The following is a 25,838-nucleotide window of genomic DNA, read 5'->3' as shown; positions in this document are numbered from 1 at the left end:
CAAAAAATATACAAGAGATCTGAGTGTGAAGTGCAAACAGATCCCTACAAAAGCAGCAGAGATAAGCCCTTACTTCATTAAGTAGTGAATGGTTGTGTCCCAAAGTGACCAAGCTCACTTTTTCGTTATTGCTTTGCTATTAAAAAAAACACAATAAACAGCACACGATATTCAATCCATTTGACCAGAGTGCAGTGCAGAGGATTATCTAACATATGACAAAAAGACTCAAATGAAATCCAAATTGAAAAATCATTGCAACTGATTAAATTGAAATACATGATATTGTGCATATTGTGATTTAAATGTCACTCAAATAAATTTTTTTCGGAATATTACCAATTCATACCAAGCGTCACGTTCTGTGTGGTTAAGTACAATACACGGTTACTAAAGCAAACTAATCCCTGGCAATTAGAGTTAATAGGCACTTTAAAGTACAGTAGATCATTAGCTGACAGCCATTAATATGCTTTAACTGAATGTCATTGTAATGAAACTTTAAGTCAGCCTGTGAAAGTACAGGCACTCCGCTTAATTAAATCCTCTAAACTGGATGGAGAAAGCTGGTTTGTAGGTCGGTCTCCTTGCACAGAAAGTCAGATGGTGATTTTTCTTTTCTTTTTAGTTTTCAAAAATACAAAATCAGGACATGATACCACTGGAGGTCAATTTTATGTCCCACTCCTGAGATTTGCACAAAGTGCAGTATGCTTTGTTATCAAAACAGAAACTGTATTTTTCTAGGCCAGTTACTAGTTTCTCCATTGTTTCCTTCCTGCACTGGCAAAGTGCAAACATAGTGTTCAGACAAGTCAGTTCATAAACAAGCCACGGCAAACTACTTGTCTGCACTTCCTCTCCTTCTTTTGACCATTTGATTTATATAATATTGCACAGCAGTTCAAACATTTTAAACTGGCCATGCATGATTTTGTAAATTTCAAAAATATTGGGTCTTAATAGGCAATTTTTGCAGATAAATATTTGTCGTCTGACCAACAGTCTTATCAGATTTCGTACAGATGGTGTTACTAGTATTGCAGTGATCCACGTTCCCTAATATAACAGCATAATTGGGAAAACAGAGGCGAAACTGAAATCTGAAAAAACAAAATTACAAAAAAGCCATAATTACAGGATGAAATAACTAAATTCCACATTTCTCTAACTGAGCACCTTACTAATTTAACCCTAGCTGAACTAAAGATATCTAAATTACTTGGTGTATATTTTTTTAAACACATGATAAAACTTGCATAAACATAAACCACTTTCCTCTTGTTGACAAAAATTTCACGTAGGCCACAGTTAAAACACCTCAAAAGATTAACACCACAGAGTTAAATAATACAGACATTGTTTTTAAAACATAAAATACTTGGGTAAAAACAGGTTTTTGGGGGAAAAAAGAGCAAAAAAGTAAAATGAATAACAAACAGTCAATGAATTGCCATCTCTTCTTCTCCCTTGAGCTGCCACATTGACATCAGGATGTATTTGTGACATCATGCTGATGCCTCTGTGGGAGTGTGCATGATTCCGCTTCAGGGAAAGTCACTTCCATCATAGATTATGGGCTTCTCCATGGTCAGATGGTAGAAGACCTTCTTGGAGATAAAACTGTTGGAAGAAAATTTCTGATCAGAGGACAGCAATCCCATTAACTGAAACGAGACACTGAGGCAAAACAGGAAGCCTGTTTGAAGGCCAAATGCGCACGCACGCACGCACGCACACACGCACGCACGCACACATATGCCCAGTAGTGGCAGGAAATGAAGGCAAAGGCAGTAAGAGTTAAAACCACTAGGAGGAAGAATCGGGATGCGTGATGTCAGGAGTTACATACCGTGAGAAGGAGTTGTCAAAGATTAGTGTGTAGAGGCCGGGGTGTCGGACTTTCAGCTGTCCCTGAATTGTCTCTTTATGGGAACTGCAGCGAGTCAGAGGAATCAGGACCTGAGAGAAGAACAGAAACACTGGTGAGTGGTCTGAAGTGAAACACAATGTACAGGTGAAAGATTGTGCCAGAGGTTGTCTAACGGCCTCAATGTACTTCCAAAATGGACAGCTGTGGAAACAACGCCCACACAGCAGTTCTATTAGTACTACTTGGCCAGTCCACTTGGAGGATGTGTTCCACACATGGTCACAACTAATTGGAGGCACACGGATGTCCACACAGAGACTTTAGGTCATGTTCTGATGACAAAATATACGTCATGCGGACCCTTGCATACTCATGGACAAAGAAAGTATAATTCCGGCTCAACAAATCTCCCAGTCTATCTATAATTATCTAGGCTTGTGTTTACGACATTTATGATATCTTACATGACTGTTTATGTTGGACAGCAAGGATCCAACAATCATCAGCATAAACTGTAATATATAGGAAATTCCAACACACTTTGAATTAAAGGGGCAGTGTGTACGATTTAGTGGCATCTAGTGGTGTAGTTACAGATTGCAGCTGCCTCATTTTCACCGTCCGCTTCCAAGTGCGAAGGAGAAACTAAACTTATCTGCGAATTGTGCAAAAAACATGAACGGCCCTATCTACAGCCAGTGTTTGGTTTGTCCCTTCTGGGATACTGTGGAAACATGGCAGTTCAACATGGCAAACTCCATGGTAGGAGACCCGCCATCTGTAGATTAAAAAGGCTCATTCTGAGGTAACAAAAGATAACGATTCCTGTATTCAGGTGATTATATCCCAATGAAACCATACTTATGAACATTATATTCTATTTCTGACAATGGATCCTCCTAAATGTTACACACTGGACCTTTAAAATCAAATTTCAAGTCAAAAGGACATTAGGAAACATTAGGAAATAGTGGCAAGATATGGAGGGGATGGGAATATGAGGCGAAAGGTCAAAACTCATTGACAACCCCTGACATTTGAAATGCAGGGTGTTTACCTCAATCTGCTGAGCAACACTGGCAACCTGCAGTGGTTTTCCTCGGTCGGTGATATTTGAAAGATCAAGCAAATAACCCCAATCTCTGCAGGGAGCACTCACAAAAGCATGCACAGGCCAGTCTATTGTGTCTGGTAATAACGTTTGAGTTTTCACATAGCTGCAATTTCTCACAATTGAAAAGCATTCACTTCAGCCTTATGATTCACTTTAATTTGAAATTATGTAACAACCTTGCCCTTGGTTTGTGTCTTCCTTGACTTTTCCACTGGAAGACACACAACGACTGGGTCTCCGACACATTGGTCTTAGAGCATAAACATAAAAATGCAAAAAACAAGAACACCCACCTTTGACTGTTCCACCTGAGTATCACTGGATTCCCTATAAACCACACTAAAGGAGATGCTCTTAGGCTCTGAGGAAAACATCCAGCTGATGGTTGGCCCGCAGTCACCCACAACAACAGTTATCACACTGTAACAGCTGGACTTGATGAAGAGTTCCCTGGAACCATCGCCAAACTGAGTAATATCATCAATGCTGAGAGGGACAGCCATCCTGCAATGAGAGACAATTAATTTTAAGAGTGGTGTTAATGAATATCAGTTACTCACTCAGTTACACACACTAACACAACAAGTAAACCAAGGACAAGACTCACGTGACTTCTCCTGATTTGAGAAGGTTGATTTCTGAATCCTGAACAGTGGGAACATGTTCTTCAGGGTCATCGGGGGTCACATCTCCCGTGCCTCTGCAAAATCCAGAGAGACACAATGAATAATATTATTATTTTCAATGTATATAACTCTTAAATGGCGTAATGATTCATTCAGAACCAAAAGTTGTTCTTTGCTATAATGATTTAACTCCAAAAATGCTAAGTATCCTGGTGCAGCTGACACATTATGTATGCATATTCAAAGATCATACCAACGTTTTTTACAGATTTTATCCCATTTACTTTATTGTAAATTTAAGTTGAATCTATGTGGGACTTAATTCATTGTTACCTAACCTTCCTCCCAGTTATTTCACATTGTTGGTGCATAGATTCTACGATGACAGCAATGTGACAGTACTTCTGCACATGTACATTTCTGTAGACTTTGGTATGGTAATGGTAACACATGAATGCGTTAGTCTCACTCCGCCACCATCACCTCTAGTACCATAAACCTGTTGCACTTCTCAGTTCTTGCAATAAGTTTTTTTTTCCCCGCTCATCCACGAAAACAAGAGGAACAAACCCTAATTACTATCTGACAACTGGAAGGGGGCAGACCATGCGTGCTGAATCCCCTCTGGGTTCTATAGAGATCCTGTGATTGGGAAATATCAGAAGGTGTTGAAACACAGAAAGCAAACAACTCAAGTTGCATCGAGTCTAGAGATTTCAGCATTCAAGCAGAATCAAGTCTGCATTTCTTGTCTTTTTTAAGAGCAGTGGTGGGACATTTACTGCATGTATGTTCTACGGAATGGGCTATGATGAGTGTCTCCAATTTACAATACTGATTTATAAAGGTCAGTATGCAGGCAGAATTGACACACTCGCTCTTTAATTTCCCCTGACCAATTCATGGTGCATTATTGAAAACATGGAACTAGTTCACTTCTCAATTTTCTACTTCCCACTATTGAAAGTTCAAGGAATTGATGTGAAAACAACATGAAACCTAAAAGAAAGCCTAATTACCTAGCTGCTTTAAGAACAAAACAAGATTTGAAAATGTTTTACATTTCTCATAAAACCATTATATTTTTTGTATTTTAAATCATCCAGCACTATATAGTTTGTATATTTTCACTTCCTACATACTGTGTGCAGTTGTCACTGTTCTTATAGCAATAATTGACCACGGAAGCTTGGATGCTGATGTGAGGATGTGTGTTACCCAAAGCACTTATGTCTTTAAAACTCTGCAATTTCAGGAGCTCAGCACTAAGCGGTGGTATCTTGTGTTGTGACTGTCTGACCTTCAACTGAGGAGACCAAATGGACAGAGTCACATAATGGCTCAGAAATAAGGTCTCAACCCCATCCCTCTCTGTCCCCATATAAACTCACATATCCAGTGCTCCTGGAGGCCGTCTGTCTTGTTCTCCCTCAAAGGAGCCTCCTGTGGTCTGGGAGGTGGTATCACTGTCATAGACGCCATTCACTTCCTCTTCTGTGATTATGTCATAAGCTCCATCATCCGATCTGTTGCTGGGGTCTGAAACTGGAAGGAACAAAAATGTATGAATTTAACTATTGGAATAATGTGCTACTACCTAGTCTTCTCATTACACAGTAAACACAGTAAACTTAGCCCCTACAAAAGCAGATATAAGATATGCAGCTTTAAAATAAAAGCAAAACACCTTATTCTCTGAACAGAAATGTCACCGTCTTCCTCTTTTGTTTATTGAATAAGAATTCAATGGCAATGGTTTCTGTCCTTGTTCCTCAATATGACAAAGTCAGTCTTTTCACTTCTGCTTCCCAGTTAATTTACAGTAAGAAGAACAGGTGGCTGGAGAACGACAGTAATAAATGTTTGGGCCAAGTGTCCAGTTGTCAAGTTAGTGTTTTTCTCCCCATCTTGCCTCTCACCTGTTACCCTGGGAGTGGGTTTATATGGGGCTGGTTCAGGAGGTGGCTGAGGTCCAACTCCAGGTGGAGGAGGCTGAGTGTCTGAAGGACTCAGCTCTCCCACTGTAAACCTTTCCACCACTGCACTGTGTTGGGTGTAACAGTCCCTGCAGCAGCGCTCCTTCTTCGCACTATGCTTGGTCATCACAAAGTTGTTGCTGCAGTAGTAGCAGAAGATGCGACCACAAAGCCTAGAAAATGATGAATGTATGAAAAAATAAAGGAGATTTCATCCATATTAGACCTATGTATATTAACCTTTGTTAATAAGACATATTTTTGACGTCTTGCATTTTGAGAAAGCCCCTGTACCAACTTAAAGCCCACCTGCAGTGATGTTTGCGCAGAAACCAGGTGAACTGGCCCTGGCATCCGAGGCAGTTAGTGGCCTCCACTAACCACCAGCGCTCCTCTGCTCGCAGTTTCTGCTCAAACTCTAGAGCGTCTGACTTCTGCCACAGAGCATCTTTGTCCCTGATGTAATGCACAAAAAAGACAAATGCATAGAGGTTTAGTGTCATTCTGCGCTGCTTTAACAAATTTTGGCCTGCGACCGAATTTAAAGTGTTTAAAATGTTTCCTTCACATGGATGAACTGTTCAACTGCTCAATATTTCAAAACTGCTCTGGAGGCATACTGAAGCTGGCTGTACTGTAAAATAAACTTCACTAACCTTATGATGTTGTCTGTGGTTTACCTGTTATGTTTCCCACTTTATGATCTTTGACAACTGAACAAATTTAGCATGTTGTGTACTTGAACTGAACTGTAATTTTTTTAACATGTTCCCGAAATAATGCCAGTGAGAAGAACAATGAAGGCACGAATAATACAAAAGTAGAAATAACAAAAATCATGTGGGCACATCCCAGAGGAGTTGACTGAATCACTGTATTTGCGTTTCATCCCTTGCAGAGTATGAAAGCTTTTGAGGCAACCGTGGTTCCTCAACCCAGTGAAAAAGATGCATAAAAGGCTGTTGTTCTATTCAGTTGCCTCTCTCTACCACTTCACCTCTCATGTTGGCCTCTCAGTATTACTTTTCCTGGCGTCTTCTCTGTCAAAGTCTCTCTGTCAGACCTGTTCTCAGTCTATTATCTCAGCATTCAAAGAAGCCTTTTCCCCTGCACCTCAAACCTAATTTCCCCCCATCAACGTCAAGTATAACAACACCAGAGAACTGCTCTTACTGGAAGAACTAATTCCAAATATAGACTCCCTAGTGGGACTATCAAAGAGCAGGCAGCAACCAAACATAACAAGGTGTAGACATCCAAGGATAAAATGAACTTTAACCCTTTTCTTCATTAAGAAATGAAATGCCTGTTGCAATAGACAGCCTTGACGCTGACAGCTGTACTAGAGACAGGGCATACCTTATAAGCTCGATGAGCCGCTCTTCAAGGTTTGTCTTGGTTCTGTTGAGGTCATCGATCTCTGCAGTCATCTTCAGGCACTGGCTTTGTTTGTCAGCTTCTGCTGTTTTGAGTTTCTGCTCCAATTCCTCGCTGACCTTCTGCATAGCCACGTGTGCTTCTTCAGCACTGATGGGAATAGGTGTGAGGTAGATTAGTCAGTAGCTTTTTTTTTCATCAAAAGATGAAATTCACAGGTATTACTGGTACATAAACGCACCTGGTTACGGCATCTCTCAGTTGCTGAATCTCGCTCTCACCCTCACGAATGGTTGCTTCGGTCTTTGTGATGTGAGCATCCTTCTCGCCAGTTAGCTGCAAGTACTCCTTATTCAAAGCCTTTATAAAACACACACATAAAAATACCCGTCATTTTGTTTCCATAGTTTAAACACTTCTTAAATTGGTCTCAGTACTGTTGAATGAATTCAATACATTTCAAGTGCTGTGCTACAAAAAAATATTTCTGCTGGTGCATTTTGCAATAGAGAACATACTGAAACATGTAATTGAGTAAAATCTGATAACAGCTTTTGGAGTAACCCAACTTTAATTAAATCGTATTTAATCATATTATATATATATATATCTGTAAACACATCGAACCATAGAGCAAAACATTAACTATTATCTCAAAGCAATTTCATTGAGGTAATGATTGGATTAGGATCAGTACACTACAGTGATTTCGCATCTATTCAACCTTCTGTAATCAAAGAAAACTGCTCAAGCAATCAAGGTGTCTCATTATAAAAAACTGAGATCTGAAAAAAACATTTCACATAATCATCTACTGTTAATGAGTGCTAAACAAATAATCTGCCTGTTATTATGTCCCATGTGGTTTGTGGCTTCCTTTTTTCCATTCCTTCAGAAAATCCACTAATGATAAAGGTGTTGGTGCCTGCTCCAGGGTATGTACATATAGGATGTTGCTCGCGAGCTATCTACAGTCTTCTCTTAATCATGTATCATATTTTTAGACTTGAAAGTACATCACACATTTTTTTTTTTAACACATTTAACACTATGTTACAGAACACATTCTACCACCATGTATGTACTTATGTAACCGTGACATCACTGTATTTAATGCTTGAAAGACACAGACCTCTAGTTCAGACACTTTGGCCTGCAAGCTGGACACATTCTTCTGCTCCTCCTGCAGCTGGGCCTTCACCTTGTCCAGCTGCTCATTCACATTCTGAAATGTAAAAGTAACAAGTAATAGGAAAATGAAAATAAGAAGAGTGCTCACCATGCTAGCACCACTGTGAGACTGTACTGAGCTAAATATGCTTACAATGACAATACTAACATGCTGATGATCAGATTTTTACCAAATTCACCCACTTAACTGCTAATTAACACAAAGTACAACTGAGGCTGATGGGAATGACATTAGTTTCAATCTCAAGTATATGGTCATTTGAAATTTAAAATTAAAATTTTGACTGGTGGCACTAGCTGAAAAGTCCGGGATCACCAAAGTTATCAGGTTTAATCCTCTGGGCACCATGAATGTTTGAACAAAATTTCTTCAATCCAGCCTATTCTTGTTAAGATATTTTGGGCTGGACCAAAGCGGTGGACTGCCATGCCAAGAGGTAACTGATTTGGATATTCTGACACACATTACCCCATTTACACCTCGCATTAAATTGCAATCTTTATTTGGACACGTTATGTGTATAGGGGAACGCATTGGGATCAGTTTCAGCTGGGCCACATTTTGAGGTGGTCAGTCTGGCATTGTGAGCGGATCTCAGCCAAATGCAAATGCAATCCTTACAGCACGACCACATTCTTAAGACACAAATCAGCCCAACCAGTTCAAAGGTCCCCTTACTACACTTCTGTTTGCTATCTCAAGCAAGCATTGTAAAAGGTACAAATAGTAGACTTCCCTCACAAAAAATGATTTAGAAATGATGACGTCCATTCGTGGCATTGCTTGCCTTGGTCTGGGACACAGCAAGACTATTGACAAGTCAGCCAGTGCTATCTCACTAATTTGCATATTCAGTGTGGGAACAATCGAGATAAGAAAACCGCATTTTATTACGAGTTTAAATGCAAAGTACGGTTGTCATGTTATGTCATGTTAATCCCAGGTGTAAATGGGGCCAATAAACTAAGAACTGCAGTGCGAAGAATCAGTAGAATCAAAATGAGTGTAATACGAGACATGATTAATAGATTCTGACTCACCTTCACCTGGACCTGATAATTCATGCTTTCTGAACTCATTTGGAACTTGACAGCCTCCACCTCCTCTCGGCTAGAGTCCTTAGTGTTCTTCATTTGGGACTTGGCCTTTTCCAGCTGCTCCTGGAGCTCCTTGATAGTCTCTGGAAGTTCCTCCTTCTGTGTCAGCTCTTCTCTTAGTTTGGTATTCTCCAGCCGTAGTTCTGCCATGCTATCTACTATTCGCTCAACCTCTTTCTCCAGCTCTTCGATCCTGGCAGTGTCGCCTTCCCAATGCTCTCTGGCCTCCTCCTTCTCTGCACCTAGCTTACAGATGGTCATCCCCAGCTCCGCCATCTCTGTGTTTGCCCTGTGTAGACCCTCACGTATCTCGCTGTTCTCTGAGGTAAGTCTGTCATTTTCTGCCTTGAGGGTGGACAACTCTTCTCGGATGGCAGCCGCAGAGATAGCCAATTCGGCATGGGCAGCTACTTCTCTATCACGCTGTTCAATCAGCGCCTCTTCTTTCTTTTTGCACTCCATTAGCTCTGTTATATGCCTCTGATTCAGTGCCTCTGTCTGGGCTTTAAGCTGCTCGGTCAGAGTCCTGAACTCATCCCTTTGGGCCTCCGTCACCTCCAGCTGTGCTTGTGATTTTAACTTTTCCTCCTCAGACCTCTTTACCTGCACCTTGAGATCCAGGATATCTGCCTGGAGCCTGGACACGTCTTTCATGCTCACCTCCAACTGGCCCTCAACCATAGTCAGTTTGCTTGTCACCTCCTGGCTCTCCTTTGCTTGGACCGCACTCCTCTCCAGCTGAGATTTCTCCATTTCCTGCTTCTGAGACGTAACCCTTTCAATCACTTCTGTCTGTTTAGCACAGGTTGCTTCTGCAGCAGCTTTGGCAATCTCCAGCTCCTTCTCCCTGGCCTCCAGAGAGTTTAACCTGGACTGCAGCTCAACAAGGTTCTTCTCTTTACTGTCTAACTGGGCCTCTTTGGCTTGGAGCTGTTCTTGAAGGCTTGCTTCATTCTTGTGTGAAGCTCCTAAGTTCTTCTCCAACTCTCCAATTTGCCCGTGAACACTCTTCAGGTCAGCTTGCATGCGGCTGAGAGCTGCTTTCACTGTGTCCTGCTCCTCTCTCAGACTATGGTTCTCTTGCTCCAGCCGCTTTGATGTGGCGTCTGACAGCTGTGCAGCCATGGTGGCTCGCTGCAGACTCTCATCCAGCTTGCGGTTCTCCTCACGCAGGTGCTTCTCTTTTTCATCCACTGTCATCTTGGTATCATCGAGCTGGCCTCGAAGCTGTTTCTCAGAAGCCCGTAGAGCTGCTAATTCAGCTTCAAGAACTGCTCTGTTGTCTGCCATCTCCTTCTTCAGCTCCTTATTTTTCTTCACCGTAGTCAGCAGTTTCTCATTTAGTTCCATTAGATTGCCGCATTGCGTCTTGTACTCTTCTATCTTCGTGGCTTGTTCTTTGACGTTACCCTCCAGCTCAACAAGGTTAGTGGTCAGTTTTTCCGTCTCTTTGGTCAGGCGTTGGTTCTTGGCTTCTAGCTGTTGTAGTGTCTTACAGCTTGAGGTAAGCTCTGTCTCTTTCCTCTTTAGCTGCTCCTTTAGAGCAGTGACTTCTGCTTCTAAAGACTCTTTTAAGCCGCCAACATTCTTCTGCATTTCATCTTTATCTTGGCGTGCCATGCTCTTCACCTCCTCCAACTCTTTCTCCTTCTCCTCTAGAGATCTTTGGAGGTCCTGCAGCTGCATTTGTAGATTGCTTGCCTCCTTTTCTCTCACTGTCAAGGCCCCCTGCAGCTTATCAAGGGCACTGCACTGTTCCTCCACTTTCGCCTCCAACTTGGTCTTCTCCTCAGACGCAGATGCAACTAATGCTCCGAGTTGTGTTTCACCATCCTTTGCAGCTGCCTCCTTGACTCTCAACTCCTCCTCTAGCCTCTCTGCTTGTCTCTTCTTTTCCTCTACCTCAGCTACAGCTTCCATCTTCCCTCTCTCTGCTTCTTTCAATCTGTCCAGCAACTCGTGTATCTTTTGAGCTGAATCAAAGTAACTGGCTGCCTGCTGGCCTTTCTCATTCAGAACCCCGTCCAACTTGGCCAGAAGCTCTATGTTCTTTCCCTCAGCAGCTGCCAGTTTTTCCTGAAGCAGTTGTTGTTCAGCCTCCCTGGCTTTTTCCCCATTTCTGAGTGCTTCCACCTCTCTAGACAGAACCTCCTCGCTTCTCTGTAGAGCCTTGAGTTTTCCCTGCAAGCCCTGCTGCTGCTCTTGGGCAGCAAGGGAAACATCCAGCTGCCTCTGGAGCGCCTCAACTACCCCCCTGAGCTCAGTAGCCTCCTCGCCCAGCTGCTGCACCTTATCTAGGAGCTCTCGCTGCTTTAGCTCTGACTGGTCCAGCTCCAAGCGAAGGTCTTCAACTGTGCTGGTATCTTCAGTGCAGGCAGGCAGAGACTCATTTAGGTCATTTAGCAGACCCTGACCATAGTCAGGGCTAGATGGGAACTCAGGTGCTTGCTGGATGGTTGTGAGGGAAACCAAAGGAGAAGGGAAGGAACAGAGGTAGAGTGATGAATATTCTACAGTTCTGAAAAATGACAGGATGTTATTTGAGATGTATGTCAGTTACCTGGGAGTAGTTGCTGGCAAGACTGTTAATACTGGAACTGCGACTGGGTGGTTTCCACATGTGGCCAGGTGAGTTTGCACTTCCCAGTGTCCTCCTGTTGATTAGAAGAGAAATGTTAGCTGTATTCAGACACACCTGTTTCTTTTAGCTTTTATCTGCTCTGCATGTTATGTTGATGATATGCTTTGTTACCTTGCAAAAGTGGGCCAGGAGGCATCAAGATCATGACCTCTGGAAGCCACATCAAACTGGACCTCATTGAGTTCATACAGGTGACTAATTATGTCAACACTAAGGTGGGGCTTCAGGAAGGGGCTTCTTGCATAGTACCAGTCACTACGGGAAGAGAAATTAAGGAGAAGTTACAGTAGGAAACAAAACAATTGGAAACAATCATAGTGGTTGAAAAGGGAAGTTTTGATTAATATTTTGACTCTTGACTAGAAATTATCTAAACCAGTAAATTCAGAAATTTCTCAAAAACAAGCCACGTTGCATAGCTTAGAGAGTAAATAGTTTATTACTGACAGCTGTTTGACTCTTTAAGATTAAGATTTTTCCTTGTAATGGTGTATTTTTCAGCTTGGTACAACACGTACCCATTCTGAACTAAGTAAGTCAACTTAATTCTTCTTAGTTAGACTGTTGTTCATATTCAACTACTAAACTTCAGAAGCACTAGTCCCATTTAAAAGGAAGGGAAATGATGAAGTAAAACACCACAACGTAACACCAACATTCGGTTTTTGAAAGTGCAAATAAGGAAGTGACATATACATCAGTTTCCATTTTTCAGTTTGTCTTGCACTTCAACAAAAGCCATCCATTCTTCATATATAAAAGACGAGTTTTACCTGGTGACTCTCTGGTTCATCAGGCACTGCTGCAGGGTGTCAGCCAATCGCTGATGTACGAGGGAGTAACGGATAAACGCTCGCCCTTTCCCCAGAGATGTTTTCAGCTATCAAAGCAAAAGATATGGTTTAACACAGAGCTTTTAACCAATGTTGACTTCATACGCATTACACTTAACTAATCTATATCGTTTTAATTCTATAAAATTAAAAAGAAAAAATTATTTCTCATTCTCAATAACAACAACAACAAAATTCTTCACACCTCAGCGATGGATTTGACAAAGCGGATCCCATCATTGGCTCCTTTGATCTTAGCCAAACAGTCATTGAAGTAATCCCAATAATCCTTCTTTGTACCAAGAAATGTGGTCTTCTCCTTCTGGTCAAACTGAAATATAGATATAAGATATATAGATATATATAGATATATAGATATAGTTGCAACAAAGAACCTGTTAAACGTGGATTTTCTTAGGCCTGTGTTTAATTTAGAAATCATTAATTATTTATTTATTCACATGTTCGTTGAGTAATTTGGATTCACTGCGTCATGTGTGGCAATATAAGCAATATCACACCTGTAGCAGGTACTCCAGTTTGTAGGAGAATTTGTGCAGGTTGGTACTGTCATCAGTGATTGGCTCCCCACTTTCCCTGTACTCCCTTGCAAGCTCTGCAACAGCCTCTGAAATTCACATAGTTCAAAAATGGGATGATGATTCAAACTGGATTCATACAAACAGGTGGATGGTAGATTCCCGGTGGAAAACACATTTAAAAGGCAAAAGACACATGCTTCTTAAAGATACACACATAATATAAAAATGTGTTTTAGGCTAAAAGAAACTTGAACAGCTAGTCTTCATTGAGAAAGAAGCAGGAAGGCATCCTGTTGTTATCCTCTTAGAAATTACCAAAAGTCACATGGCTTAAAAAGAAATAAAAAGAAATACAAAACTATACACTGTATGGCTGTAATATTTTCACATCTTTGTTGGTGCATTTTGGTTACACATTCACACACAAATACACCCTACATTTTTTTTTAAACCCCACCCTCTCCAAGCACAGCTAGTCTGAAAATCAACCACTTGCCTCGTATCCATCGCAAAAACTGGAAGGACACCTGTGATGGGTGCACCCTCAGTACGCACTTTCTGTCTCGTTGCATGCTGACAGAAGCTTCCACCACACCCTTACTATGGGAATGTGTGGTCGGATGCACGTTTTCCCAAATGATTTGATGAGCAGGAGAGGTCAGGTAGTTCCAGGTGTAAAGACTGTACTCAGACTTGACACTGAAACTAAGGTCATGACATGATGGAAAACCTTTCTATCTCTCCTTTCTCCTCTTTTCAGTCACACTATGTCAGCCAACAACTGCCTGCAGCCAATCTATTCACACACACTCACACGAACAGGCGCACACACATAAAGCTGGCGTACCATGCAGATCTCGGATAATCCTCTGGAGTTGGCTCTCCCCGACAGTAGCCCCAACAGCCATGGCCCCACTGCTCTCTCCCTGGCAACCAGGGGTCACAGGGTCACATCCAGTCTGCTGAATCAGAGAATCAGAAGCAGTCAGGAACAAAAGATTGACATGAATGCTCCAACATACTGTACTCTCTTGTGGCCAATCATGGGCACACGTGATACACATAGAGATGCTACACATTAATGAGAGTTCCCATAATGAGTACATTGCTGAATTCTGTGCAGAAAATGTACAGGCCTGAAAGTTAGTCTGTCAGTGATAAAATGGTCTGTCACATATACAATGTGATCTGATACTGTATAATCTGTAGAATAAACCATTAAAAAATGATGGCACTTTATACATTCTGAAGTTCTGACAACCAGGTACTGTTCAACTGTGACCTTTTATTCGTATCAGTCAAACTATGCATCTGTTTTGGTAACATTCGATGACACACTCCTAAACACATAAAAATAGTTACATTCTTATATAACTACAACAACAAAGTCCATTAATAATTTACTGAGGGTAGTATAAAGAGGAACGTAAATTCCAGAGTTTTTGAATTGAAGAGTAATGATCCCAAGGCCAAAAGAGGGGAATTGCATAACACTTAAATCACTGTCGGAGCAACAAAAGAGTCATTAGGTAAGGAAAAATACCTAATGGTTCTTGCAGAATACTGGTTAAAACTAGACTAACCCACTCTTATCATTTATGACTTACTACTTGTTATTATTTAAGAAAAATGCACTATAATAACGCAGAACCCAAAGAAAAGAGACATGTTACAAGATGTACAATTCCCTTGCTTTTACAAAACCACACAGTGAAATTCATCACATTAAACAGTATATTAGATTATAAGTCTGTATGTGACATGTACAGAAGAAGCTTGTGGACCCAATACACCATCTGTGCAACAGGACCCCATTACCAAAGAGAACATTTCCACCCTAATGTTCATAAAACGCCATCACTACAAGTTCTGGCAACAAAAATGACCAGTTAAGTTCAGTAATACCTCTCTGACACAGTGTTTATTATAACATACACTGAGGTAGTACTGCACGTATTACTGGCCATTGTGTAAGTGTTACTGCTGTCCTGTAACCTCCTCCTGTTGGTTAGCTATGAGGAACTAGACAAAGCACACAATGAGTATGCTAAATAACACCTATGACATTAAGAAAGTGTCTATACTGTGGCGGAGTGAGACCAGCCACAACCTACATGTTAATACACAGGCATTAACTCTGTAGTAACGTTATTAAAACAACTTTATGATTTGACGGACGTTAGACTGGCTAACGGCTAACTAGGTTAACGTTTGTTGGGGTTTTTAGCCTAAACAGTTTGAAAAAAACACCAAGAATAGTTTTATAACACTTACTATCAGCTCTTACAGCGCTAACATTACCTTTCTAACATCGAAGACGAAGGACAAGAGCTCTTTTTTGTGTGTGTTTTTGTAGCTGTCTCAGTGACGTTATATTTAGCTTTGACACGGTGATCCTTTGACATTTTGAAAATAACCTTGACATCACCGATAAGCGATAACTTGCATCATCTAACGTGTTTCTAGATAGTTGCTGGTGAAATAATATGAAAAGAATAATAACTTTGACATACTTTTACAGATATGGCTCAAGTCCATAACAACCCAGCTCGTTTGTGTGTAACGTTACATACGAACTTGTTTAAAGTGACGTGATTGACACTGTGCCGTCCAATGACACAGCGACATGTAGCCAACGGTGCAATGGCTACGTGGTTGGTAGGCGGGACTCTGAAACTGCATAGTTTGGTTGTCACAGCAGAGTAAACAGAGGTGTCATGTGATCAACAACATACATTTAATACTTGCCACACTTTTCATTTAGGGTCTAATGAAAAGATGCTTTTGGTTGCAATAATGTGGAATGTAAGAGCCAGTGTTTTCAAAGCTTGATCCATACTAGGGACGAAAACGTCCGGACACCTCAGCCTCTGCTCCATTCATTCATTTTTTTTGTACCTGAACATTAAGGAAGTGCAACTCTAAATTGCTGGAGTACCCCTTTAAAGTCCAATTTCCAAAGTCCGATTACAATTACAACAACACATATACTCGTACTATCCTATTCTCGTGGTATCCAGCCATGATGGCAGGTTTCATTTTACAGATTCTGAAATTTATGTTGAAGAAATAGTCCCTATTAAAACTAAATGGCTGGATAGGCTACCAGTAGAGCTAAGTTTGTTTGTTTGTTTGTTTGTTTGTTTGTCTGTTTCTTTATACCAAACAAATAACTTAACTCAAGGTCCATTTATTAGATCTCTTTTCAACCCCATCTCCTTGCCTCCATCAGAGGATGAAGTTTCCCGCATTGTCATGGAAATTGTCAGTTGTCCGAAGGTAAGGGACCCTGGTCATGTGATAACAGGTGGTCACAAATGGTGGTTCGGTTATACAACTGAGCGAACTCCATCTGCTGATGAGGACCATGATATGTGGCTGAAAGCTCTATAGGAAGTCTACAGGGCCTTATTCACATCTGTGGGCCAAATATACAGCCACAACCACAGATCCAACTAAAGGGTGTAGCCAGTGTGGTGAAATAGGAAGTAGGAACAGAAAAGAACCTGGTCACAACATCATTAAAGCTGCTTATTTTTGAGCTCTCATTTGACAGAAGGTGTCACAACAGATCAGTCCCATCAAACGAGAGGTAAGACATTTTTTTGCTTTACAGTGCTATTATGCTCTTACAAAAGGAGTTCCTACTATATGAAGCCTGGCACATCAACAAATTGCCACAAAATTCTAATTATTTGAAATTGAAGTGCTTATTGGGCTTCCTGACAAAATAAAAAATATAATTTACTTGTATGATTTTTTCTGTATCATATTTGATAACTCATTATACTAATCCTGTATTCCTTTTCTAGGATCCAGTTTAACAGCAATGAATTACTCTTCTGAGAACTCTACTGAGACCATTTATGATGAGGACTATGACGATGAAGTCTGTGATAAAGGCAATGTGGTCAAATTTGGATCCATTGCCGTTCCCGTTTTCTTCTCTTTTGTGATCATACTGAGCCTCACGGGAAACATCCTCGTCCTTGTAATCCTGGCTTTGTATGAAAACCTCAAGTCTCTCACCAACATTTTCATCCTAAACCTGGCCATCTCTGACCTCGTCTTCACCACCGGTCTTCCATTCTGGGCAAGTTACCACATCTGGGGATGGTTGTTTTCAGAGATCCTCTGCAAAATAGTGACTTTCGTCTTCTTCACTGGGTTTTACAGCAGCATCCTCTTCCTGACCATCATGACCATCTACAGGTATCTGGCCGTGGTCCACCCTCTCTCTGACCTAAGCACACAGAAACTCAGCACCGGGGTTTTTGTGTCTGTCCTATTGTGGATGATCAGCATTGGAGCAGCCATGCCCTCCCTTCTCTACAGCTCTCTCGTCCAAATCCACCACAAGGATAAATACTCCATGGGCTGTGAATATCCAGCTACCCTGTGGAAAAACATTGGTATCTCCCAACAGAATATTTTCTTCTTGGTTGCTTTTGCAGTGATGGCTTTCTGCTACATTCAAATACTGTGTAGAATCTCAAAATCAAGATCCCACACAAAGAACAGAGCAGTTAAGTTAGTCTTCTCTATCGTGGCCGTGTTCTTCTTCGGCTGGGTGCCGTACAACGTGGTCATTTTTCTGAAGATCTTGGCTGACAATGTGGTTGCACCGTTTCATACCTGCAAAGCAAGTATCCAGCTTGACTATGCATTCTATGTGTGCCGGCTCATTGCTTTCTCCCACTGCTGCTTGAACCCTGTTTTTTATGCATTTGTTGGTGTGAAGTTTAGGAGTCATTTGAAGTCAATGCTGCATCGAATGTTCATCCGCACAAGTCCAGCGGAAGAACAGCAGTCGAGAATGCAAGCCTTTTCACGTGGATCAATGTACTAGTTGCTGTTTGTGTATAATTTCCATCCATTTAGTACTGCACTACTGAGTTGGAAAAAATACATATGATCTCAGCAAAAATATAGATACTGGTTCAATTCTGACTTTTGCTGTGTATTGCTGCGTGTGTGTCTGTGTTAAACCTTTGTCATAATATGCAGCATGTATGGGATGCGACTGGAAATGTTACATACAGTTATTTAATGGCACTTTAAAAGGAGGCCATGTCACTCATGGGCATGTAAAAATATTTGTAATTTAGTCACAGTGGAAGGTGAGCCATTGTAGCAAATAAGTTCACAGAGCAAAATGATTTATTATTCATTTAAAATTATACTTACTCTCACTTTTGTCAGGCGTGGTTTTCACTTACTGTAATTATGAATTTATTCTGTTCATTTCATACAATGTGTCATTGCATACAACGGTTAAAAAGTGTTTTCAAGAAATTCTCAATTTACAGTTTACAGGTAGATTAGTGTAAATAAAATGTGATGTAAAATAATGTCAAACATTAAAAATAAAAACTACAATGACTTTTTTAAACTGTTTTTCTTATTATGAGCATATGAGTAAAAGTGCATCTCTACCATTAACAGCAAATTTGTATTTTCAGTCTGCATTAATTTGTAAGTATTTAAGAGAAATAAAAGACACCTTTTCATTAGATATCTCTAGACAAGAGCAATGTGTAAAACCTGACTGATGAAACATTTTACATATGACATCAATTTAAACATGAAAAACAACAAATAAATAATTAAAAGTCATACGAAATGACAAAAAGTAATATAATATGTAATGCAATCTTTGTAGAACTAAGTCCTGCTCATCTGTTTTTTACGCCATGCACCCTCTGCAGGTGGTATAGCACCAACCATTGCTGACTCACTTCAATCTGGAAAGTCCCTTTGGACAGAGGAACCCCAGTGATCAGAGCGATCATTATTATGCTTACATCTGATTCATTATTAACAATGTTAGCACTACAAAAATGTCAGAATGGCCAAAAATAATCATACAGATATAATACTGTGAACAGTTAAATAAATTGTAATAACATTACATTTTGCCAAATGTTATACTTCATTAAATTATTATTATTAATGCATAATGTGAAAGCTGGATTGTAATGTTGTAGTTGGTTGAGGTGGAGCTTATTTTAAACTATTTTGTATAAGACTGCAACTAATCATTTCCATAATAGATTATTATTTCCTTCATTAATCCACTGATTGTTTAGTTTGTAAAAATCCTGAAAACAGTGAGAAATGCTGTCGCAATTACCCAGAACTCAAACTGACACATTCACGCTGCTTGTTCTGTTCAACCAATAGTCCAGACCTTAAAAAGCAAATCCTCACATTTGTGTAGCTGGAACCCTTAAATGTTTTGCATGAAAAATTATTTAAACGATTAACAAATAGTTCCTAGTCGACAAACAATTTCAGCTGTACTTGAATTCACTGTTGGGTAATCTATAACTTCTTATTTTATGAGTTCTTTGTATGTTTTATGTGCAAATCTTAATTTGTAAAGCTGTCAGATAGTTATAGTGGAGTAAAAAGTACAATATTTCCCTCTGAAATATAAAGTTGAAGAGAAAATTACAGTATAGTAGTATAGTACCTCAAATTTGTAAATTTGTACTCAAAATTGACCCGTTTTGACATTTGACAGCAGTAAAAATACCCTACATGTCATTCGTTTAACCTGAAATTTGATGACTTTTCCTAAAGTGACCCAAAATACACATATTTTAAAATGTTATACATTTGCACAGGTGCTACAAATTTTTGTACATTGATGCTGCTCTGAGTCAAATTTGACCCGGATCTAGTGAGATGGATCTGTGTATTTTTATGGGACAGTGGTGACAGAGTTGGGGGGGGGCTTGACATTGTCACAATAACTGCTCGCCCAGGTTCCCGCAGGGGCAGGCCCCTGCTGGTCTTGGGGGGCCATGGGGGAACCTTGAAACAGTGAAATAGTAAAACAGCATAGGAGTGGTCATATATGGTGCACATAAGAAACAACGGTCATACAGAGGTCAGAGGGTGCCTTGACACAGAGACTTGCACCTGCACCTGTAGCTGCACTGTAACAATATAATCTAAAAATAGACAAATTAGAATCAAATCAATATTAATGTAAGATAGGCTATTTACATATTCTAAATAGATCTGTAGTTCAAAATATGGTATAGACACCTTTTAATGAGGACTTTGTTGGACTGGGTCAAATTTGACCCGACCATACTGTGAAGGCATTGGATATGAACAGTTTGTAAGGGTTAAGTGCAGTTATTGAGTAAATGCACTTAGTTACATTTCACCACCGGAAACCAACAAATCATGAGAATGGTGTAATCAGAGCTAAAGGGAAACTGTATTTAGTTTTTCATTTAAGCTGTGTGTGTGTGTGGGCGGGTTCAGCCGTGGACTTTAATTGACCTTTCAAACTTCCTCCTCAACCCCAGTTGTTGCAGTGCTCTCTAGTACACTGCACTGTCCTGTGAGGAGGATCCCTCTCTGAAAAGATTTCTTCAGTTTTTCTTAAAGAGACTTGAACAAAACAATTTATACCATTATACAAATACATTCATTTTAAGGTAAGAGAAAAAAGTTTTTACTATCAGTGTATATTTAGTTATTTGACACTGAGGTCTTAAATATCTATAAACCAAATTTTAACAGTGAGATAGATCTCAAAAAATGTTTGCTGTTTATTTTAGGCCTAATTTTGTTCAAATTATTCCTTTTTTAGACACATTTCATATTTTGAGTGATTCTGTATTTTGAGTGGGAGTCCTTGTATTGGGTCTGTATTCCAGCAAACTGCATTCGCAGTCAAACAATGTTTGTAAGATTAAAGAGCTGACTTGAATCTAAGGCCGTTTTTATACATATGGGTGAAAAAAGTGGGAACTGTAGCTCTGCTGTTGTCGTACTATGCGGATGTGAACACCCTTAAACACCCTTAAACACCATTAAAGCAATGTACCGGAGCATACTTACTACAGCAATAAACTACAAAGATAATTACGGTACCATACGTTGAATATCACTGTTAAAGTGTTTCAGGTCAATGTTATTAATCCCCAGGGACTGCATGTTTATGGAGAAGGTTGAAAGACATTGTTTTATTCACTCATGGCATTGCACACTTGTTTTACAGATGTGTGTGTGGATATTGATTGGCCTTTGCATCATCACAAAGGTGCATGGGTATTCAGACGGTGATTTCCCACAGTCGTGTGACTCACTGTTACCTGAGCATCGAAGGTCAGGGGTGAATATTCTTCCTCAGAACACTAAACCGCCCTATAAGGTCACTTACAAACCTGGCAATAATGGAGAGCCTATTACAGGTACAGATAATATTGGATCCCTTTTCTTTAAAGCTTCTTTACTTCTTCCAATCTTGGACATTTACTAAGTGAAACGTTATTATTTCTGTCCCTCCACCATTTTCCGCCATTATACAGTTTCTCTCGAAAGCAACCCAGGACATAAGTTTAGCGGATTTATGTTGGAGGCTCGAGAGACACAGAGGGTGGACGAAGGCCCTCCTGTTGGAAGATTTATCTCGCTTCAGCCTGATACTCGGCTACTGACGTGCAGTCTCTCAGCAGTAAGTAACCATGCAATTTCATCATTATTAGAGGTAGTAAATGCATTGAATTGATTAACTGAATGCTCATACTCCAAGACTACTTGAATTAACTAATTTAAAAGAACTTGAAGTACAAATTCAAGCTATGCTTTCGTATGGATGTGACTTTTTTGTCTCGTTTTTGTCTCTCTCCTCAGGACTCAGCTGTTAGTAACAGATACAGTGCAGGAAAGACTTTGATCAGAGTCAACTGGACAGCGGAGGGAGCAGAGCTAGACATCACTTTCAGGTATAAAGTTCAAGAATAAATAAATGTATTTAATATTACAATGTGGAGCACCTTTGTCATCATACCTTTCAGAGCCACATTTGTTGAGTCTTATGCAAAATTCTGGGAACGAGTGGATAGGAAAGTCACTATACAAACCACGACACCACCACCAACTACCCAACCAAGTACTGCCGAGCCAAGTACTGCGAAGCCAAGTACTGCGAACCCAAGTACTGTGAAGCCAAGTACTGCCAAGCCAAGTACTGCAGAGTTAAGCACGACCAATTCATCCCCTGTTACTACAAGCATTTCATCCAGTACAACACAGAACACTCAACGACCCGACGCATTAGGCCTAAAGGTAAGGTAAGAGGTAAAGATGGACACCAAGGTGGATTTAATGGAGGTTTTTTGACATTGTGCAGAAATCTATGCATGAATATATAAACTTTAACTGCTGTTTTAATCAACTCCTCATTGTTTCTCTTGATTTATCTTCAGCGAGAAGGTACTGTGCAAATGTCTCTCGACATTCTTTTTGTTGGAGTGAAAATGGTACGTTGTTCATAAACTCGAGACACCCAGAAAATGCTCTCACACAACATTCCTACCAACGCTGTAGCATGGTGAGACACTGTTGTAAAAAATAAAATGTATATATTTCTATATTCACTATCTCTCTTCAGGAGCTGCCTAATATAATCACAATCACAATCACCAACAGCCTCTTTTCTCGTGGTCTAATTAAGGTAAGGCATGAGGTGAGGGGCGTGCGTTGTCATAGTAACTGTTTCTTGTGTCATTTTCTGTGAATCCCTCGTGCGTAGGTAGATAAGTTTAATCTTTAATAGCAGACCCCGCCACTAATGATAAAAACTACTGGCTATAGAGAGGAAGAAATAAAATGTTAACAGTAGCTTACATCTAACTAATGATAGTCCTTTGCATTTTATGTTCATTGTTTGCACAAGTTCATATATATTTTTTCTGTTTTCAATGTAAGTTTATGTTTTTCAACATAAAAAGCCAATAGCCTTTGTAGGTGCAGTTAGTATCCTGTGCTTGTGTATGTGTGCCTTTGAAAACAAACACAAAATGTATATTAATGATTCAGATTCATTAAGATAACTGAATGTGCATTGTATTTCTGTTGTAGGTGTCAAACATATTGTGCAGTCTGCTTTCTATGGCAGTTGAAATATCGGCCCCGATTTTGTTTTGTGCGAATGATTCCTGTACAGTGAGTAGTAATAAGTGGTTTCTCTATATCTATGTCCACATTTCTGAATTGTGCTGAGGTGAAATTATTTTTAATGCACGTATATGTCTGCAATTGTACGTTTAGGTCACTCTCATTGCTCTCATGTGTGTGGTAATAGTGATTAATTTCATGGATCTGGTAATCGTCTCTCTGCCTATTGGACCCAGTCATGAACTGTAAGTTCAACTCCTTTTCTTCTCACTGAATATTGATTTTACCCTTACACCAACACTTTGTACTCAGATGTCTTGTGTATTTATTTTTTTGTTCGGTTCAAGAAAGGACATCTGTGACCTTGCTGCCAAAGTGTGTTCTGTCATCCACATGGTTTTTACAAGTAAGATTTGCCTGATTTTAATCTCTACAGTAGTACATTTTACTGCATTCATTTGGCTCTGTGAGAAGACTTGTTTAATGTGTTTTAAGCAATAGTTTGACATTTTGGGCAATACCTTTGTTCCCTCTGAAAGGCCAATTCATAGTTTGAGTTGCCACGTGGGTCCACGTGCCATAAATTTTGCTATCTGCCCAAGTCTGCCCAAATTTTGGGACTGCACAGACTGCGCTACAAGTACACCAGCATGCCCTAGAAAAGCAAACTAGATACTATTGTGCGTATGTTTGTACTGCATTCCCAATCCTACTCTCATCAAGCCAAAATCTATTTCCAACTTTTTCATGTTGCTCAGAAAAATACAATAAAGAAGTGTTTCTTCTTACTGTCAGAGGGTCACAGTGTGTCTGCTTACACATACCCCTAAATGACGCTGTCAGTATCCGTACTAGAGAATGATCAGAGCTTTAGATGGGAAGACTGATACCACTCTCACACTTGTCCAGTAAAGAAATGGCTACAGCCAGCAGCTGGTTAGCTTAGCTTAGCTTAGCTTAGCGCAAAGACTGGATGTGAGAAACAAATAGCCTGGCTCTCTCTGAAAGAAACAGAAACATCTGCCAATAAGCACGTCTAAAACAAGCTTATTAGCATGTTATACATTTTCAGCCACATAACTCCCTGTAAAACAGCAGCCCTACATTTTTACACTAGAATGAGATTTGTGGGATCTTTGGACAGAGCTTAGTTGATTCCCACTGTCTTTAAGCCAATGCAAAGCTTACTAGCCGCTGGCTATAGCTGCATTTTTACCAGACAAATGAGATAGTATAACCTAGATCATCTCAACTAACTTTCAACAAGAATTTGAATAAGCAGATTTCCCAAAATGTTGAACCATTTCTTTAAAATGACATAGAAAACCAATGTCAGAGCTCGGATCTCTTCCGATAGTTGCCATTGCTTTTGTTTATTGCTCTGATTTAATTCCCAAATCTGTTTTACACACAGTTGCTGCACTCTTTGTTGCTGTTTTGGAGATTGATGACTGCCGAAATAACAGGAAAGACTTTTGGCTTCTGAAAGTGATGACCGCTTTCACAGTGTGGATTTGCCTGTTTTTAATTTGGACCTTTGTAGTCAGTATTCATAGAAATGAGATACTGGGGAGAAACAAAACAGGTGAATTACTTGTGGTATAACACAATTTGAATATAATACTGTGCATGAAATACAGTTCGGAATCCTAATGCTGAGCAAAATTATATGGGTCTATTTTCTGTTACAGGGAGTTCAAAATGGAGAGAACAAGGAAAAAAGGTGAGAGCCTGTCCAAATGATTTGACAATTATGTATTGATAACACTTTGTATTATCTTGACAACTATAAACTAACCACCAATAATGCATTACAATAAAAATGTGTTTTTGTGCCACTACACCTCTGTATTTCAGAACAAGCTCAGTGCAGCCGAAGTGATTGTTACTGCTGTCTCAGTGATCCTCATCATGGGAACCTTGTCTTTCACTGTAACTGTCATTGCTGGGATATTTTTAGCAAAGCAGACTTGTGCATGAAGTCAAGTCACATCATTTTTATTTATATTATCCAGTATCATAAATCACAATTTTCCTCAGGGAGCTTCACAATCTGTACAACATACAACACTCTCTAAGATTCACAGCTGTTATTCTTATGTTTTGTATATTTAATTAATGTTGTAATGCATTTTAATGGTTACTGATTACATATAGTGGCTCTTGTAGAAGGCTTTAAAATGTATTTTGACAATGTGTTTCCCTGGTTGGTGCCGCATGAGCTGTAAATATTGCACTGCTGATTTCAGCTTCAAAATAAGAATAAAGCCATTTAGTGTGAAAATGCTGGACTATCTAATTTATTACATGTCATACCAGTACACGTTAGACTAAACAGACCCGGGTAATGTTCCAGTGATGATGTTCTTGATTTGCTTGTGGCCTATACATATTTTCAAAGTATACTGATGTGGCATATTTCTTTTGCAGCAACTGTCTGCTCAGTCCTTCTATGGGAAGAGGAGGCCTGGTGTGCCACAGACTGTTGTTGTGCCATCATTGACTTTGATTTGCAGCTTAAAACTGAGACTCTTTTAAAAGAACAAAAAATAAAAAATGTCTTCTTATATCCAGGGGTAACACTCCGGGGTTAAAATTTTTAATTTCCAAGTATTTCAATGAGTGCCCTATGAAGGGCTAATA

General features: G+C 39.9%; 3 protein-coding genes across 6 annotated transcripts; 2 read left to right on the top strand and 1 right to left on the bottom strand.

Moving 5' to 3' along the window:
- Positions 1-1,245: 1,245 nt before the first annotated feature.
- fyco1a (FYVE and coiled-coil domain autophagy adaptor 1a) lies at positions 1,246-15,889 on the bottom strand. 4 transcript variants are annotated; one of them, XM_051377889.1, is made up of 18 exons: positions 15,785-15,889; positions 14,119-14,233; positions 13,251-13,357; positions 12,935-13,060; positions 12,670-12,776; positions 12,008-12,151; positions 11,816-11,909; positions 9,199-11,703; positions 8,099-8,191; positions 7,208-7,326; positions 6,949-7,116; positions 5,899-6,045; positions 5,533-5,762; positions 5,005-5,158; positions 3,595-3,687; positions 3,281-3,491; positions 1,853-1,962; positions 1,246-1,623 (listed from the first exon to the last, which is right to left on the bottom strand). In XM_051377889.1, the coding sequence occupies exons 2-18, from the start codon at positions 14,177-14,179 to the stop codon at positions 1,548-1,550; spliced, it is 4,545 nt and encodes a 1,514-aa protein (XP_051233849.1). In that variant the 5' UTR covers positions 14,180-14,233; positions 15,785-15,889; the 3' UTR covers positions 1,246-1,547. The 4 variants fall into 4 exon arrangements, with proteins under 4 accessions (XP_051233849.1, XP_051233851.1, XP_051233848.1 ...); XM_051377891.1 differs by having other exon boundaries at positions 14,119-14,230; positions 15,785-15,869; XM_051377888.1 differs by lacking the exon at positions 15,785-15,889 and adding an exon at positions 15,573-15,772.
- Positions 15,890-16,232: 343 nt separating this feature from the next.
- Positions 16,233-18,663, top strand: xcr1a.1 (chemokine (C motif) receptor 1a, duplicate 1). The gene is made up of 2 exons (XM_051377909.1): positions 16,233-16,863; positions 17,084-18,663. Exon 2 carries the CDS (start codon positions 17,101-17,103, stop codon positions 18,118-18,120), a length of 1,020 nt encoding a protein of 339 aa, XP_051233869.1. The 5' UTR covers positions 16,233-16,863; positions 17,084-17,100; the 3' UTR covers positions 18,121-18,663.
- Positions 18,664-20,583: 1,920 nt separating this feature from the next.
- On the top strand, positions 20,584-25,479 carry LOC127350871 (uncharacterized). The gene is made up of 13 exons (XM_051377907.1): positions 20,584-20,728; positions 21,295-21,487; positions 21,605-21,750; positions 21,930-22,021; positions 22,094-22,364; positions 22,505-22,558; positions 22,690-22,752; positions 23,160-23,243; positions 23,349-23,440; positions 23,543-23,601; positions 24,610-24,780; positions 24,887-24,918; positions 25,053-25,479. Exons 2-13 carry the CDS (start codon positions 21,295-21,297, stop codon positions 25,173-25,175), a joined length of 1,380 nt encoding a protein of 459 aa, XP_051233867.1. The 5' UTR covers positions 20,584-20,728; the 3' UTR covers positions 25,176-25,479.
- Positions 25,480-25,838: the final 359 nt, after the last annotated feature.

Source organism: Dicentrarchus labrax, unplaced genomic scaffold, assembly GCF_905237075.1.
Source record: "Dicentrarchus labrax unplaced genomic scaffold, dlabrax2021, whole genome shotgun sequence".
Taxonomy (NCBI): domain Eukaryota; kingdom Metazoa; phylum Chordata; class Actinopteri; family Moronidae; genus Dicentrarchus; species Dicentrarchus labrax.
The sequence above is the reverse complement of the archived record's forward strand: the minus strand, read 5'-3'. Positions and strand labels throughout refer to the sequence as shown.